We start from the raw sequence: 18,727 nt of genomic DNA on the forward strand, positions 1-18,727 counted from the left end.
TTGCGAAAGCCTCATATTAATGTCAAAGATCATACACAATCAATTGAGAGGAGTTTAGACAGTAAGTAACCATGCGGAGAGGTGGAGATGGGTGAATGGGCCTTTCCTTCCATGTCCTCCAGAGGGCAGACTGACACACTATGAGAGATGAGCTATGAGTGTGTAGTAGTGTACAACGGGTCTAACCATTTTGGATTCATTTGTCTTGGTTCAATCTCTGTCACATCTCAGCTAAATTGTCTCTTTGAATAAAACCAGACCCTTATATATTTCCAATTTTCCTTATCCCAGCATGAGACGAAGAAGTGTGGTCCAATATTCATCCACAAACACGATTGAAATGCTTTTAAAGTATCACACATTGAGTGTTGAAGTCAATTTCTTGTACATTCTATCACATTACTTGTGGGAAAGATGGATTGATTTTGCTATGGTCCTGCAGCATCATCTAACCAAGAATGTTGGTCTCAGTTGAACTGAAATGCTTGCATTTGAGGTATTCAATGATTGAAAGTGAAGGGACTAACTGTTTCTGCTGGTGTCTAAGTATGGCTACACAACAGCTGTTTCTCAACATCCTCTGCAGGTGCCAGCAACCACCCATAACTCATGCTAATGTTTTCATTAGGTTGCAGTAATAAGAAACAAGGGTATGTATAAGCTTTTTATTGATCAATATAGATACTAACATAACTGTTTCTAACCAACCATTTCATCCCTTATATCTTTCACTGAGCTGAAATTGAGGCCTTGACCCTTGCTGGAAAACCAGGGATGATTTGAAGCTGTCCTCTGCGACTCCACCGTCCTGATTTACATTCCTCCTAAAGCTCTCGTGGCGACACGCCTGGCCCACTTCCCCCTCCAGATGACTGATACCCCCCCAGCCACAGGACAGCCAGAGGCCAGGGTACCAAAAGTAAAGCAAGGCCCATTGAGAGGCACTAGGCCCCAGAGCCTGTGGAAACAGCCATGGAGAAATATACTTGTTTTTTTAAGTGCTGTACTTTAAAAGCCATTCAATACAATCTGAGAAGCTTTAAGTGCTTTGTAAATATTATGTATAAAATACAAAAGACATTGAGGTTTTAGAACATTATGAAACCCAGGGATGAGCCATTACACAGGATAAAATGCCTACATTTCTCAAATATTAAACTATACTGAGGGCTTCCATCACATTCACAGGGTTTAATGAAAGGCCTGTAGTGTTTTACGACACCTTGAAAAGAACAGTGGAAGTCAATCTAAAGCTCCAACTAAGGCCAGCCGCTCTGATCTCCTCCTGGCTCTTCCTGTGAACATTTGAACTAAATAACAATGAACAGATCATCCCTCCACTTAGTCATTGGTAAGAAAATGAGGTGGGAGCTTTAAGAAAAAAACAATAATATTTGGTTGTGGCAATTAAGGCAAGTGTTTGAACTTTTGTCCTTCAACATGTACAAGGCACCCACAGTAATCAAATACATTATTGTGCATTGCCTCATACCGAATGTAAGAGATTTTTACAGTGCAGTTGTATAGGAAATAAATCATTCATAAATACCAGAAGCCACTATAATAACATCCTTGTATATATATGGATAAAACACAGTATCTGTTCAAATCTAAATGTACAAAAATAAAAAGGCAGGTGTTGGAGAGGATGGGTACAGGTGACTTAGTCAACAGTCACCCTTTCCTAATTGATTAGGTATATTAAATACATCTTAATTAACTGTGGAATTATGAGGATATGTTTCATAGCCTAAAATATGCCACCCCCCTCCATGGAATTTGAAATCTACAAATATATCCCAGCATTGAATAATTAAAATCACCATTAACATATGGGGGGGGGGGCAAATGGGTATTGTGAACAAGTAAGCAAAACCTGCTAAAAACAAATGTTTAAAGTGTTCAAGACAAGGTAAAAACAATAATTCCAAAACAGTAAAGATCCTTCCAGTTTACATTTAAAGATGGAATCCGCAGTAGGGGGAAACAGCGCCACTGGCCACCCTACCACCGCTGTTATTGTTGCCAAACTGAGGCACGTCGCACAGCATGTAAAAAAATATTGCAGTACATACATATTGTGCGATTCTATCGAGCATGTAATGATGTACCAGGGGGAAAAAAAGTGTTTGTTTTCAGAAACTTCTTAGTTGTAATATCGCAGATAAACCGACCTCTGTGTGTGTATATTTGGTACACCCATCTTGTACCAGGTCGGATTCCCCTTTGCCTCCAGAACAGCCTGAATTCTTTGGGTATTCTACAAGGTGTTGGAAAAATTCCACAGGGATGTTGGTACATGCTGACGCGATGGAATCATGCAGTTGCTGCAGATTGGACGGAGGTACATGCATGCTGCGAACAGGCCGTTCCATCTAATCCCAGAGATGATCTATTGGGTTGAGGTCTGTGGGGACTGTGCAGGCCACTCAAGTAAACTGAACTCGCTGTCATGTTGGAGTCTGTGGATAGACGAGTTGTGCATTCCGAGATGCTGCTCTGCGGCATTATTTTTGCTCGTTTGTGGCCCGCCTGTTAGCTTGCACGATTCTTGCCATTATCCTTCGACCTCTCATCAACGAGCTGTTTTCTCCCACAGGACTGCCGCTGATTGGATGTTTTTTGTTTGTCGCACCATTCTTGGTAAACCCTAGACATCGTCATGCGTGAAAAGCCCAGGAGGGCGGCCTTTTCTGAGATACTGGATCTGGCGTGCCTGGCACCAAAGATCATACCACGCTCAAATGTCACTATTTTTGCCCATTCTAACGTTCAATCGAACAGTAACTGAATGTCTCAAAATCTGTTTGCCTGCTTTATATAGCACACCACAGCTACATGACTCACTGTCTGTAGGAGGGATCAATTTGTGAACGGGGTGTACCTAATAAACTGGCCGGTGAGTGTGATATATATATATATATATATATATAAATAGATGTGGCTGTTTCCACCATTAAGGGTTCCAATTTTTGATTGTCAATTCATCCTTCACCCTGATAAGCCAGATTTGTTCAGCCAGAGAATCAACTGCCCTTTTGAGTAACAACAAAAACAACAACCAAAGCAGTGAAACAACTAAAATGTGGAAGTCAGTCACACTAGTCAGCTAGGTTAATGTGCAAATTAAACTAGATTACAATCCACATCAGAAGAGATTACCTAGTGAAATTAATCAATCGGAAAAGTAACCATCTTTCCAAGAATGTCACCAATGAGATTCTAGGGTGGTATGTGCAGAGACAAGAGGCTCAGTGGAGACAGGAGCTGAGGAAGGCAGGGTGTGCGTCTGTATCTTCGTGTGCATACACATGCGTGTCTACACCAGGCTCCCCGGCCAGGACACCACAGTCAGTGTGACTTTATTCTTCTGCAGCTTGAGCATGGGGATGAGGGACGAGTTGTTCATGCCCACCGTGGTGGCTCCGTTCACAGCTACAATCTCATCACCACACCTAGAGACAACACAGAGGGACAGTCAGTAAACATGGGGCACAGAGATGGGCACAAGAAATGCAACACAATGACCTACCCGCCACAATAATCAGTCTCCTAACAGCTGTGCATTAATTTCAAAATATGATGGACTTCTACAGGAGAATCACATCTAAATGAGCACTGGATACCAGGCTGGCTCCATCTCTGCTCTCAGTTGAATTAAAATGGTGAAACCAGGTATTTCTGTTCAATCCTGTCCTTGGGGAGGCAAGCCTGCACAAAAGGGAGTACATGCCTTATCAAAGAACAGGGCAGGCTTACCAAAACATAACTCCTTTCTCACTGCTCCTAAACTCCGTCACCCACCCAAATAGTAACAACATGTTTTTCCTCACTGAAGTTTATTAGAAGAAACTAGCACTGGCCGTGTGAAGCAACTCACTTGAGGCGTCCGTCGAGGTAGGCGGGTGTACCAGGCACAATGGTCTTGATGAAGAACGGCTGCTGTCCGTGACTCTCCTCGAAGCCACCCACAATGCTGAAGCCCCAGCTCTCCTGATTGGTCTTCAGCAACACGATGTCACGGCACCAGTGCATGTGACTAAGGAGGAGAGGAAGTGACGCTCAAAAAAAAACAGTGTCCGTGTGATTTCATAAGCGCAGAATTAAGACCTTCGTGTTTTAAATGGCCACCTGAAACAAGTGATGGGGTACTTTTCCGACGCAACAGACTGTCCAAGCATTATCACACTGTTCAGTAATATTGCTTGCTGGTATTGTCCAACTACTGAAGTGTTGAGTACAAGCTGTACTCATGACACAGATTGGTTTTGAAGAAATGCAAAGTAGAGGTCATGCAAACTTGAGGTAAGTTATTTTTCAACCAATGGTTAGTGTGTGTGCTTACCCGGGAAGCCCCAGCCAGCGGGTCCACAACGGGGCCCAGTTGACATCATCCTCCCTTGGATTTTCCACAGACTCCATAGCCTCCTTGGCGGCCTCCCCCTCATCCTCTGGGTCTTCTGAGATGGTCTGGATGACCCTGAGGACCACCTGGGCCTGAGCCGTTTGGGCCTTCAGCACCGACACCGCCTCATTGTAAGTCAGCTGGGTCAGATCCACGCCGTTGATGCTCAGCAAGACATCCCCTGGGCAACAGAAATCAGAAACATGATCAAGAAAATCATCAAGAAAATGTAGCCTCTGCATGCAAAGCTGGCCTTGACATTTAACGGGAAGACCTTTTGATGTAAGAGGTATGCATATTGTCTACCCCTTCACTAACAGAATTATCCCCTTAAAAATTTAAATCTGAACATTAGCCATGCTACGTGGGGTCAATGTATGGAATGAAAACTCATGTCCTATCAAAACCATGACTGATAATCCTCACTGGTTTGGTGGTTATACGAAAGCATATGGTTTTCAGAAAGTATTCAGACCCCTTGACTTTTTCCACATTTTTACATTACAGCCTTAGTTTAAACTTAACTTGTATTGTTTAATTGTATTTTTTTCCCCTCAAACTATACACAAAACCCCATAATGACAAAGCAAAAACAGGTTTTTTGACATTTTTGCAAATGTATAAAAAGTTAAAAATAAACTGAAAATATCACATTTATTCAGACCCTTTAGTCAGTACTTTGGCAGCGATTACAGCCTAGAGTTGTCTTGGGTATGATGCTACAAGCTTGGCACACCTTTATTTGGAGAGTTTCTCCCATTCCTTTCTGCAGATTCTCTCAAGCTCTGTCAGGATGGATGGGGAGTGTCGCTGCACAGCCATTTTCAGGTCTCTCCAGAGATGTTCAAGTCAAGTCCGGACTCTAGCTGGGCCACTCAACGACTTGTCCCGAAGACATTCCTGTGTTGTCTTGGCTGTGTGCTGTGTGCTTAGGGTCGTTGTCCTGTTGCAAGGTGAAACTTCACCCCAGTCTGATGTCCTGAGCCCTCTGGAGCAGGTTTTTATTAAGGATCTCTGTGTACTTTGCTCTGTTTATCATTCCCCTCGATCCTGAATAGTCTCCCAGTCCTGCCGCTGAAAATCATCCCCACAGCATGATGCTGCCACCATCATGCTTCATCTTAGGAATGGTGCCAGGTTTCCTCCAAAGAGTTCAATCTTGGTTTCATCAGACTAGAGAATCTTGCTTCTCATGGTCTGAGAGTCCTATCATGTGCGGGCTATCATGTGCCTTTTACTGAGGAGTGGCTTCCGTTTGGCCACTCTACCATAAAAGGTCTGATTGTTGGAGTGCTACAGAGATGGTTATCCTTCTGGAAGGTTCTCCCATCTCCACAGAGGAACTCTAGATCTCTGTCAGAGTGACCATTTGGTTCTTGGTCACTTCCGGGCAGCCAGCTCTAGGAGTCTTGGTGGTTCCAAACTTCTTCAATTTAAGAATGATGGTGGCCACTGTTCTTGGGGACCTCAAATGCTGCAGAAATGTTTTGGTACACTTCCCTAGATCTGTGCCGACACAATCCTGTCTCTGAGCTCCACAGACAATTCCTTCGACCTCACGGCTTGGTGTTTGGTCTGATATGCACTGTCAACTGTGGGACCTTAAATAGACAGATGTGTGCCTTTCCAAATCATGTCCAATCAATTGAATTTACCACAGGTGGACTCCAATCAAGTTGTAGAAACATCAAGGATGATCAATGGAAACAGGAAAGGGAAATACCTAGTCAGTTGTCCAACAGAATGTATTCAACTGAAATGTGTCTGCTGCATTTAACCCAACCCCTCTGAATCAGAGAGGTGCCAGGGGCTACCTTAAAAATCGACATCCCCATTTTTGGCGCCCGGGGAAGTGGGTTTATCTTGACAGCTTGGGGATTCGATCCAGCAACCTGGGTTACTGGCCCAAAACTCTAACCACTAGGCTACCTGCCACCAATGCACCGGAGCGCAATTTCAAGTCTCATAGTGAAGGGTCATAATGCTTTTGTAAATTAGGTACTTCTGTTTTTTATTTTTAATACATTTACAAACATCTCTAAAAACCTGTTTTCGCTTTGTCATTATTGGGTATTGTGTGTAGATTGATGAGAAACAAGTTAAGGGGTCTGAATACTTTCAGAATGCACTATATATCCCAAGTGTACCTTTTTTGATAGTGCCGTCTCGGTGCAGGCAGCCGACAGGCTGGACACTGGTGATGTAGACGGGCAGTCGGCTGCGGCAGTCCCTCCCCCCAGCGATGGTGATGCCCAGGGAGAGTCTTGGCTCCTTCTTCAGACTCACCATCTTCTCCTGACTGCAGAAGCCCCCTGGTGGATCCTGGGAAACACCAGGAAGAACCCTTCATTTGCTTTACATTGATGAGGAGCATGCAGTAGGCTATTTAGATTTGCTTCCTGTTCTTAAGATCAAAACATAAGAATTATTTCTGGTCATCATAGAAAAGACTGGCGTCAAAGAAAAGTAGCACAGTATGCCTGACTCTGCATTCCTTCTGGGGTGTGCTGCTCATCATCTGCCCCTCTCCATTTCCTAGGACTGAGAAGGATCTTTTGACTTAATTGATTCCTTGTGAAACCGCTTGTCCAAAACAATGTAAGCAGCAACATCTCAGATGCAGCTGCGGACTCAAGAGGTAATGTGCAAGGATCGACACTCGGCTCCCGAGTGCACGTGTCGACATCCACAGCTCCTGCCAGCATCCTTGTTGCTCTCTCTCTGGAGTCTGTTAACCTTCAGAGGGGGCTGGGGAGGAGAGACCTCCCTCTTCCTCCCCCCAGCAGGGAACCCTTCACCCCCAGCAACACTCAAAGCCTGGCCTCTGCAGGTGAAAGCTAACCATCAGCAGCTTTGATCCTCTGCCACCCAAAGCAACAAACAAATAGAACATGGTGAGGCAGCACTCTGGACCTTTTGATCAGGAGTGAGCAGGCCCCAGAGAAGGGCTTTTGTCCCTGGACCAGGGACACAGGTGTCAGTCTGCTCCCAAGGCCCCTTTCACCACTGCCTGAGTGAGGGCTTCTGTGGACGTGCTAGGAAGCCTGTACTGGTGACAGAGGGCTGGGGTGTGACTGATCGACCTTGGTGCCATGATCACATTATGTAAACATGAGAAGCTTGTAGGGTCATGTGTGTACACACCAACATACAGCAGTTTAGTACAGTGATTTGTAAGTTCTAAACATCCGGAGAGGAGATTGTTTACCTTCATGTAGGTGGAGGGGCGTCTGAAGTACTGGGGTTCTGGAGCCCTCCTAGCCACTCGGCCCTGCCCCTCTCCCCCACTGCCCCCCTCCTCCTGGGCCTCTGGCTGCCTCATCACCACAAAGTTCACCCGCACCTCACTGGCCTGCAGACACACAGTTCAGGCCTCAGATTCATTACACAGCCAGCAAACATATCCTGGGAACCTCTGCTAGCATGAAAGTCAATATTTCCGTAAGAGATCATAATAAATCCTATTTCCAAAATGTCTCGTGCTTTGGTCTCCATGAAATAGCTGTGCTGTAACTTGTCTACTACAGAAGACCTACCTGTATGATCTGTGCTGCGTTCTCTGGGGTGCCGTGTCTCAGGTCCTGCCCGTTGATGGCCATCACCTTGTCATTGTTGCATAATTTCCCGTCCTTGGCCGCCAGCCCCCCTGCCAACAGGTCCAAAATGAAGACCCCCGTCTCGTCCGACTTGCGGATCAGCTTGATGCCCAGCGGCTCCGAGCGATCCCTCTTTACCAGCGTCACCTGGATCACCGTACCCTGGTTGTGGGCGGTGCCGTGGGGACTGTGAGAGGGAGGGGAGGCGGTGGCCATGATGGTGGAGGAGGGAGTGTGGTGCTCGAGGCCAGGGCGTTGCAGGAGACGGGGGTTGAAGCCCTTCTCCTGCATGACGATGAGTCTGAGCAGAGGGCATGGCCGCCGCAGCACGGAGATGGCCCGGCCGTGTGGGATAGACGCCAGGCTGACGTCATTCACCTAGACACAACACCACATGGTCAGCAACACGGACACTGATACAGCATCCCTCTGGAACACTGCAGGTGGACTAAATATACATAGAGTATCGACAGCTGAGCGGAGTGACTGGTCCCTGCGCTGATGGAGAGCCAAATTAAAATGCTTTCTGCTGATCACGGTAGAATTATGTAGAACAATACATCCTAGGATAGAGGTGCAACTAGTTACTTCTAAACTGGTATTGTTTGTATGGTGAAAAGCATTGTTTCAGATTGGCCTTATGTCATTCAAAACTATTGACTAACTAAGAAAATCAATAGATTTAGACATACCACTTTAAAAACACAGAGCTGTGCCTCCATCTTTACAGCCAAAAACCACAGCTACCTCGACTGATATTGCTCGAGACATTGCATCGACCTTTGGTTGAGAAGGTGTACGAAATTATTGGACCCATTTTTGACCAATTCCAGCTTTACAAACCTCATCCGAGAGAAGCCCTTCTTAAAAATCAATACATCGACTCAGGGGGAAGCGAGGGATTCAATTTCAACAAATTAAGAACGCAATCTCCGCTCTGTCACACATCTCTCTTTACAGCCAATAGCTGTCCACAAAGGACCTCAAAAAGTGAGCGGTTATATTACTGCTACCAAGGCAGCTAGTAGGGGTGAGATGAGTTTTTATTCTAAATTTGTGAAGAGATGGGCTCAGGCATTGTCATGTACCCCTGCCAGACGGCCGGGGGGAGGAGAAATCTGAGGAAGAGAGAGGGAGCAGGCTTCTGGGAAGAAAGGAAGCTGTATCTTTGCAAAACCCCCTTCAAAAGATATACCATCTCTGTACGCTAGTTCTACACTCTGGGTGGAAACCAGATTTGAGTTTATTTAGATTTTTACAGGGACAGTGCACAGACCATCTAGTGAGTGGTCTTGTGTGTTGAGACAACCTCACCACTAGCATGTAATCTTCCTTAGCCTATTTACATACAACCAGGACCATAGCCTAAATGTCACTAGACTACGTGTCATAATCAGCCCTTTCTGACCAAGAAAAATAAAACATTGAAGAAAACCAGACAGAGCCTGTCTGCAATCAGGTGAACTTTGTTCCTTCCAGAAGATGGGGCTCGGCCTGAAACAGCAATAGCTCAACAGTGAGTTTCAAAACCCTGTTTCATGGGCCTGCATGGAGAACAGATCTCTGCCACGCATGTTACCATGAATCCAGAGACCCGTTCATCCTGAATATCTCCTTCCCCACCAACAAATTCCCCCCCATTTACTGAGGATCATGGGAACCCAAGGGAATAGGGTTGTGTGGAATAATAGGTCAAAGCTTCTTATAAAGCACCATCTTCACAAAGTGCAGCCATTACCATTGTTAAGGTGGACATTTCAAAGTATACGGCTACGGCACTAAAGCTACATAAGATGATTGGAAGGAGGGGAGCGGCCTGAACATATTTTTCAGGTGACCTATCCCTCTATTATTTACAGTGAAGAACCCGTCTCACCTCCAGAATGTGGTCCCCCGGGGCCAGCCTGCCATCGCGGGCCGCCAGTGAGTCACGGATGATCTCCTGGATGACTATGTTGCCCAGGGGCGTGTCCTTTCCTCCCACGATACGCAGGCCCAACTCCTGCTCCTCCCGATTCATCTCCACCACGTTGGCCTCGGCCACCAGGCTGGACCGCATGGAGGTCTCTGTGGGGGGAGAAGGGGGCAGACAAGGGCATGATGATTTGAGGTACACGTTTACATAAACAGAGACAAACAACCTGACAAACGCATGCACGGGCACACACACTCACCGAGATTCAAATATGCTCAAACACATATCAATGGTCCATGGTTGCCTTTCATTGTGTGCGCAATGCCAAAACACCCTGGGGTTCTGAATCAAGTAGGGCAAGTGGCAACCTATTCCCCAAGAATCACTCACAATGAGGTAATAATTTCTGCGATAATGATCGCCAGTGTTGCCAGGTAACTTTGTTTTGATGGACTTTGTTCCAGAGTACTGGATTACAAATTCCCTGGAGGGGTTCTAAGTCTAGACCAGACAGAGGTTATGTTGATACCAGGGGAGGCTGGTGGGGGGAGCGATAGGAGGACAGGCTCATTGTAATGGCTGGAATGGAATACATGAAACGGAGTCAAACACATGATTCCATATGTTTGATACCGTTCCATTGATTCCATTCCAGCCCTTACAATGAGCCCATCCTCCTATAGCTCCTCCCACCAGCCTCCTCTGGTAAATACACCTTCTGAAGGTTCAGACGAGGATTTGTGTCTGAAATCTAAGTGTCTGAAATACTAAGCCCCCAGCTAAATGATCAGCACTCGTCTTATCCAGGTCTGACTACTCTCTTGCCAGGGATGGCCACATCAAAGGGGCTTTGGGTTTTCCCTAAAGTCAACACAGCTGACAGACTGTTTCCTCTCCCTTCCTTTCCCCGGGTGCGTTCATAAAATCCTTACATATTCGTTGCCCCGATTGACACTGATATAGATTTGTCTATTCTTAGAAAGTATCCTATTTTTTTCCAGTGGGAGCTCACTGCTATTCACTTAGACTGACAGACTATCATTATCATACAACAATAATCAGACTTCAGACAGTGACGTTAGTGTGACGTCTATCTGGTTTGTGTTGTGGGCAAATCAGGAAGTGAGTGACGTGTGACATCTTACCATCCTCGCTCTCTTCGAAGGCAGGGTTGATGAGGCCAGGCTCGGGCTGGGTGTCCCGGGTGGCAGTACGGGTATGTTTGGTATCAGCGCCTGACTCCCCCTCCCCCCTGTTCCCCTTTAGCTCATTCCAGGGGGGTCTCTTCCTCCTCTCTGCCTCCTCCCTCAGCCTTTTGAAAACAGGACATCTTAGAGAGGGAGGAGAGGGAGAAAGAGTGAGAGAGTTAAGTCAACATTCAACAATCCTCCTTTTAATTAAACCTCATGACATTCATCCAAAACTGTCCGTGAAGGTAACCTAAAATACCCTGAGTGAGCACACGCCTCCTACATTTCTTTAGATACCGTGTGACCAGCAAAAAAAGGAGTACGATCAATGTTCATTCATTTGTTTCAGTGAGGAGGAGGACAAGTCTAAAAAGCTAGAGGTGTGGGAAATGGGAATGAATAGATTTAGTGACTGGTGAGGGAGTCAGAGAGAGCGAGACTATGAGAAGAGGATAACTATGCAGATGAGGAGCCTTTTTTTACTGCATTGCAGGGAGTCTGAGGGGGGGACAGGTCGAGTGTGATTAAGTCAGAGAGAGAGCTACTGCTGCTGGTCCTGCTGTCTGAACTTTGCCTCCGGTCTGTTTGCACGGATGGTTGTAGGATGACCAGTTATCATAACATAACCTTTACCCACTACTGACTGTGTCATAGCTGCTTGCTAACCACTAAGACGATAAGCACCACACCACACTGGCCAAGTGAGGAAAGGGAAGGCTAATCCACAAATTACAAAGATGTCGGGGATATGACATTTGAGACTGAACCTCTCCTTTGAGTCCAGGCACTATGTAATAAAAGCTTTGTCATGGGAGACTGATTGACTTATGTTATGTGAATCCATGTTAAGTTAATTTTGAGTTAATGGGTCAAATGTTAATTCCTAAATTCAGGCATGGGAAAATAAATAGACCAGCCAAATATAAACTACAGTAAACAGACAGGTACTATTTTGGCTTACTTACTCTGGTTGCAAAGCAGACAGTTTAAACTCAACTCTTAACTAAATACCTTTCCCCATCTCAAACTGCCTCTTCCCCAGCCCATGCCAATCATCACCCCTCCGTGGTGCCCCAGCCATAACCCTATTCACCTGTTGTGCAAGTGGGGCTGCAGCTCGCAGCGCTGCATCTGCTGCTGGCACTCAGCTTGGTGTGGACAGAGCACAGTCAGCTTGTCCAGCAGGTTCCTGACCAGCAGGCTGGAGGGGCGGCAATGGTACAGCTGCAGCTGCTGGCGGTCCACGGGACAAAAGTCCTGCTCCTTCAGGAAGCTGCTGAGGCACTGGAAGCAGTAGGTGTGTCCGCACGGCGTGTCCATGGGCTGCAGCAGGGGCTGCAGACAGATGTGGCACACCAGCTCGTCATCTACCTCATCCTGGTACTCAAACAGGTGGTTCTCCTGGCCTCCCTCGTGCTGCTGGCCACACTCCTTGCACATCTTTGCCCATGTTAGGCCAGCACTGCTGCTGCTACTGGGGACCATAGGCTCCGTCATGGCCACAGGCTGGAGTACCTAGCTAGCAAGTCCAACTTCCAATGTTCCACTGTCCTACTTCCTCTGTGCCCTCGTTTCCCTGAAAGGATATGCTTAGTTTATTTCATAAGTGGGGCAAACATCCCAAAGTGAAGGTGAAGTTGAAACCCTGATCCACCGCGTGTCATCTCCACCTCACGTCTTCATCCTAGATTTCTGTTTAGGGAAGCACAAAAAGAGGTCTGCCGTTAGAGTTGGGATTTTCCTACTCATATTGACTGGCTCAACAGGAAATGACACAGAGCGGCAACAATATGGAGGCTGGAGCAGCTGTTTCCTCTCAGCCAGTTTCCTGAGAGAAAAAAGGAATTCTCCTTTCGGCTACATGTCACTGTGCGCTTCATTAAAATAGGGGGGGGGGGGGCGAGAAAGGACTAAAAGTTTTAAAAAACGTACTAGAATGAAAACTGAATGAACTGGGCAGAAATTAAATCCTCTAATGACCCCCTCAGCCGTCTCTATCCCTCTGTGAGGCTTCTAATCTCTCCACTAATTCCCTGTCTTTAGGTGAGGCTGATTAAAAATGCATTCTTCGCTTTTAGAAACTTACTCTACACATGTGCAAAGAAAAGAAGCTGATGTGTAAGCTTCAATCAACACTTGTCAAATGTATCGTTTAACCTGCGAATTGCAGCACAAACAAACAAGCATACGAGTGTGGTGTGAATATCTCAAAGTACACTAAATAGGAGTACCTAACCAACAATACTGACGCAAATACTGAGCTGTTACGTGCCACCTTTTCTCGTTCCACTTTGTCACATGATAAAAACCCAGCCAACAGCATTATGTACACAGACCAGCTTCCCTGCATTCCCAGCACTCCTCTCTGACCCCCGTCGAGAGGTCAGCAAGGCAAAAGAGCAGACTGATTCTGTAGCTTGTTCGTCATTAGCTTGTTGCACCTACCTGAGAAGCTGATATCAGCGTTGCCAAGGGCCCCGGCCGGTCGGCAGCCACCGTATGCAAACAAGAAACTCAGACCCAACAGCTGTGCTGGCTGCCTGCAGCCTGACTGAAACCAGAGCTCTACATCCCCGGCACACAGTCAGAGGGTCTGCGTGTGTGCCCAGCACTGCACCAGCTGTGTGGCAAACTGAGGGAGAGTGGTGTGACTAGACTGAGGGAGGGGATGTAGAGGTGGAGGGAGGGGGGACTCAGACTGCTGATGTTGCACTAGCGCATGCAAAACACTGAGGCCAAACCCAAGGCTGAGGAATTACACCAAGGCTGTAGTGTACACATACATGGAGGTCAAACAGGACGGCCCACTGTCTCACCGCCTTTCTCGTTACTCAAGTGATCCTTCGTCTTGTAATGGATAAGCGTCACGGATCCTGTGGCAAAGCAGAGGAAGCATAACCAAGGTTCTGCCCAACTTCTTTGGGAATTCACATAACCAGACTCAATGACTCCAAAAATACTCAATCTGACCTGAGATTACTTCAGAAGATGGATGATGAAGTCAAGTGTGTCCCATAATTGGAATTCTGTGTAAAATAAAACAAACTCCACCCACTTGACTGGAGTAGACGGAATGCCTCCTTATCAACACATGCATGTTTAGACTTGCCTGGGCGAAACAGAGATTAGCCTAAATACAATTCCTCCTAATCTTTGGTATGCATATTTGCCATAGCATAAAAAGCACACAGTCTATAAATGTTTAATAGGAGAGAGCTGGACAGAGAATGTAGCTTAGAGATAGGGAATGAAAGGGTCTATCGAGTTTCTTTGGGGATGTAGCATGGGTGGTTATTAGAGGCCGTGGGCTGCTGAGGAGCCAGGCAGGCAGGGACCCTGAATTATTGTCCTTTTAGGAGATGAGCAGTTGAACATACTTAATATAGTTATCCTCTGACAGAAGGTACCTTCTTTCAGAGGATAACTTTATTAAGTATGTTCAACTACTCATCTCCTAAAAGGACACGTTCTCATGTATAACCCATTTAAATGTTCCATTGTGCTTCAATGTTTAAATCATATTAATCAATGTTAAATATCATAATGAAAAATACATTAAAACATATTTTAAAATCAATGGTTTCTAATGCCTGGAGGAAATAACTAGGGAGAAAACTGCTTGGGAAGAAATAACTCATGGTATACAGTGCCTTGCGAAAGTATTCGGCCCCATTGAACTTTGCGACCTTTTGCCACAGTTCAGGCTTCAAACATAAAGATATAAAACTGTATTTTATTGAGCCACCTTTTGCTGCGATACCCCAAGCGACTTACAGCTGTAATCGCAGCAAAAGGTGGCGCTACAAAGTATTAACTTAAGGGGGATGAATAATTTTGCATGCCCAATTTTTTTCAGTTTTTGATTTGTTAAAAAAGTTTGAAATATCCAATAAATGTCGTTCCACTTCATGATTGTGTCCCACTAGTTGATTCTTCACAAAAAATACAGTTTTATATCTTTATGTTTGAAGCCTGAAATGTGGCAAAAGGTTGCAAAGTTCAAGGGGGCCGAATACTTTCGCAAGGCACTGTATGTCTTCAGTCAAATCGTTATCCCGGGCTAAACATGCTTTGGCAGCAGTGGTATGCAGTGCTATACATTGTAATATTGGCAACGTGGCGTTGTTAAGTACTGAACATAACATAACATCATGTGTAGTTCTGGTATAAGGTGTGCTCTGAAGATGACAAGGTGACCGTAACAGGGGGGGGGGATACCTCAACATCAATGTGTAATCATGTGACATTCAAAGCTTTCTAGGATCAACATTTAAACTTAGCCTCCCATGTACGGGTGCCATTGGAACAGTCACTCATAGCCAGATGAGCTTTTAAGTCAAACAGGACTGCCAGCTGTTCAGTCACTGTGGTTATGATAGACAATAACCTCCCCTCACCAATGTTTCCATTGTCTCCACAACAGAGGTGAGTCACATTTTCCGCACACCCTCATAAAAGTGAACGCAGGTAAATCCATGAAGCAGACAGAAAAGAGAGACGTATTAGATCAGCTAAAAGGGGTGTGCGGAAATCCTGACTGATTTGACTGTCCGTTATGGTTGACTGAAAGTGAAAATACAGGGAACGCCCTGTGTACTTGCCCCCTAAAGTTCACATTGCTTCATAATCTACCCACTCCCTTTCTACACCAGTATGATTGCTAGCCACCCTGAAGCCTTGAGCATGGTACCCATTGGTGCCAGTCTCCACTACAGAACCCCATCCAGGCTAAAAAGTTACAGGTTGTAATCCTCCCACTGTTCACCAGCAGACCACTGTCTGAAAAGCACACACCACACTGGGTTCCAGAAACACAACATCAACTTCTGACCAGGAATATCCATCCATGAATAGAGAGCTCCTTAGGTCTGCTACTCAATAGAGTGAATGAAATAGAAAAGCATGAATTATCATCCATTACTCAAAAGGAACATACCTCTTCCAAACCAATTACCCCTTTTGCCTACATCTGGTTTTATAAAGATGTGAAGATGGATGATTTGACACAAACAACCTCTTGATTTAGGCTCTTAGGAACATGACACTAGTTTCCCATGGAGAGGAGCTCACAACTAACAATAAAACAAACAGTCATTAGCCAATAGCCACTACCACCTCAAGATCAAATAGGACTGTCTGAACTTGACATGCACATCCCATACAATATACAGTTTATTAGGTACACCCTGTTCACGAAAATGGTTTGTTCCTACAGACAGAGAGTCACGTGGCCGTGGCTTGCTAGATAGAGCAGGCAGACAGGCATCGAGTCATTCAGTTACAGTTCGATTGAATGTTAGAATGGGCAAAATTAGTGACCTAAGAGACTGAGCGTGGGGTGATCGTCGGTACTAGGCACGCTTGTTCCAGTATTTCAGAAATGGCCGGCCTCCTGGTGCGACAAACAAAAAACCTCCAGTCAGCGACAGTCCTGTTGGCGAAAACACCTCGTTGATGGGAGGTCGAAAGAGAATAGCAAGAATCGTGCAAGTTAACAGGCGGGCCACAAACAGGCAAATAATGGCGCAGTATAACAGTGGTGTGCAGAACAGCATCTCGGAAGGCACAACTTGTTGGTCCGTGTCATGGAAGGGCTATTGCAGCAGACGAACACACCAGGTTCCACTCCTATCAGCTAAAAACAAGAAGAAGCGGCTCCATTGGGCACGCAATCACCAACACTGGACAATTGAGGAGTGGAAAAATGTTGCCTGGTCTGACGAATCCCAGTTCCTGTAACGTCATGCTGATGGCAGAGCCAGGATTTGGCATAAGCAGCATGAGTCCATGACCCCATCCTGCCTGGTGTCAACAGTACAGGCTGGTGGCGTAATGTTGTGGGGAATGTTTTCCTTGCACACGTTTAGGTCCCTTGACACTAATTGAGTAACGTTTCAATGCCCGATGAATTCAGGCTGTTCTGGAGGCAAAGGGGGGTCTGACCTGGTACTAGATGGCTGTACCTAATAAACTGACCACTGAGCATATACTGGTTGTATGAGCAAATCTCCTGTTACCTCTCTATTCATATACCTTAATTCAAATGATGTGCCATTGCAATACTCTATCATTTCAATATTCACTGTCAGTGACATAGCCTTAGTAGTATAGAATAAAACCTAGTCATTCACCAGAAAGTGCCCACTTCTAACACCTGACACACAGGCTTTAGCACTATTGTGTTACTGTAGGAGAGACCATCGTTGAGGACTGGTCTATTCCTTGGTCAGAAAACATAAATAATCCAATGTCCCCACTGACAGCTGATGTCAAGGTTAACAACCGAGCAAACTTCCCCCTTCATTCAAATGTGCGTTGCACACATGCGTAGTAAATCAATTAAGTGTCACTCCTATACATTTTATGGCATATTACCTTTTTTACTCACGTCACTGGAAAATAATGCTGAGCATTCCGCACTCTAAAAACAAACTACTTGACCACATTACGTTCTCACCTTCAACAACACAGCCTGAGATATGTTAGACTACCTTTAACATTTATTGGAATGTGTTAGACTAGTCTATATATATATATATATATATATATATATTATATATTCGTACACTTATGTTAATGGTGGGCTGTATAAAATGTGTGAGAATACATTTAAAAAGTTTAACACCGTCATGTTCGATGAGAGAATAGAACGTACGAGAACATAGAGATAGCCGAGACCGAAACTCGTCTTCTACAATTTGTGAAGGGCTTTTTCCGGAATAACAAAACAAACACAGTCGTGAACTCGTGCTATGACTAAAGTAGCCTATAGTATCGAGAAACGATTAATATAATCGTATACGTTACATGTCTGGGTGAATAATACAGCTCATTTGTCCGAGGGCACCGACTCAGTTGTTAGAAGTACAGGTAATATCCCTAATTTCGAACAACAAAACAAGTATCCTAGGATCTGACGTCTCCACAGGAAGTCCATGCAGGTGATATTTAAATTAGGCAGGTTACTGTCCAACACCACACGTGAGTGACTCACTGCATAGATATTCTTTCATCCTTAAATATTGAACACCTTCCTGTACGTGTCATCATCTGCATTTCACGATATTTTACAATAGGCAGTCCCTTCTTCACATAGTAGCAGCCTAGATTGTAGCCTATGAAGTAATAAACACATTTTGGGAAAGCTTCGATTTTAATTGGCAAAATTATCACGTAATGTTAAATTAAAAGTGATGACCATTTTGTGTTAAATTAAAAGTGAATACCATTTTTTAGTAGCTAGTAGCCTACAATGTAATGATCAATTAAGTATGCATCGAGGATGAATGATCAATTGAGGAAGCTTAAAGACTCCAGAGTTTGTATGCATAACAGTTTTATGAGAGAAAATTGTAACTGTGCATTTCAATTGTAATAACATTATCAGTTTCTCTCAACTCACCTTGCGTTAGAGGGTGAGAAAAATGACACACAATACAGTGTTTAAAAGCTATGTTTTCCCTTCAGTTTCTCCCTTCCCTGATTTATTGGTAAGACTCACATTGAATACAAAGGAGTTGTCTGAATGGTGCCCATTGAAGTAATAATACTTGCTTTGGGACCCTACCAGTTAAAAGGCTTTTGACACATGAACAGTGTTAGCTTCATACCCCCTGCAGGA

General features: G+C 45.1%; 1 protein-coding gene across 7 annotated transcripts; it reads right to left on the minus strand.

Moving 5' to 3' along the window:
- Positions 1 to 651: 651 nt before the first annotated feature.
- On the minus strand, positions 652 to 18,089 carry lnx2b (ligand of numb-protein X 2b). 7 transcript variants are annotated; one of them, XM_046295439.1, is made up of 12 exons: positions 17,914 to 18,089; positions 14,077 to 14,132; positions 13,923 to 13,979; positions 12,200 to 12,798; positions 11,062 to 11,246; positions 9,878 to 10,068; positions 7,942 to 8,379; positions 7,614 to 7,757; positions 6,553 to 6,727; positions 4,346 to 4,586; positions 3,881 to 4,039; positions 652 to 3,455 (listed from the first exon to the last, which is right to left on the minus strand). In XM_046295439.1, the coding sequence occupies exons 4-12, from the start codon at positions 12,601 to 12,603 to the stop codon at positions 3,320 to 3,322; spliced, it is 2,073 nt and encodes a 690-aa protein (XP_046151395.1). In that variant the 5' UTR covers positions 12,604 to 12,798; positions 13,923 to 13,979; positions 14,077 to 14,132; positions 17,914 to 18,089; the 3' UTR covers positions 652 to 3,319. The 7 variants fall into 7 exon arrangements, with proteins under 7 accessions (XP_046151395.1, XP_046151396.1, XP_046151398.1 ...); XM_046295440.1 differs by lacking the exon at positions 14,077 to 14,132; XM_046295442.1 differs by lacking the exon at positions 14,077 to 14,132 and having other exon boundaries at positions 13,890 to 13,979.
- Between the last annotated feature and the right edge of the window lie 638 nt (positions 18,090 to 18,727).

Source organism: Oncorhynchus gorbuscha, linkage group LG13, assembly GCF_021184085.1.
Source record: "Oncorhynchus gorbuscha isolate QuinsamMale2020 ecotype Even-year linkage group LG13, OgorEven_v1.0, whole genome shotgun sequence".
In the NCBI taxonomy this organism is placed as follows: domain Eukaryota; kingdom Metazoa; phylum Chordata; class Actinopteri; order Salmoniformes; family Salmonidae; genus Oncorhynchus; species Oncorhynchus gorbuscha.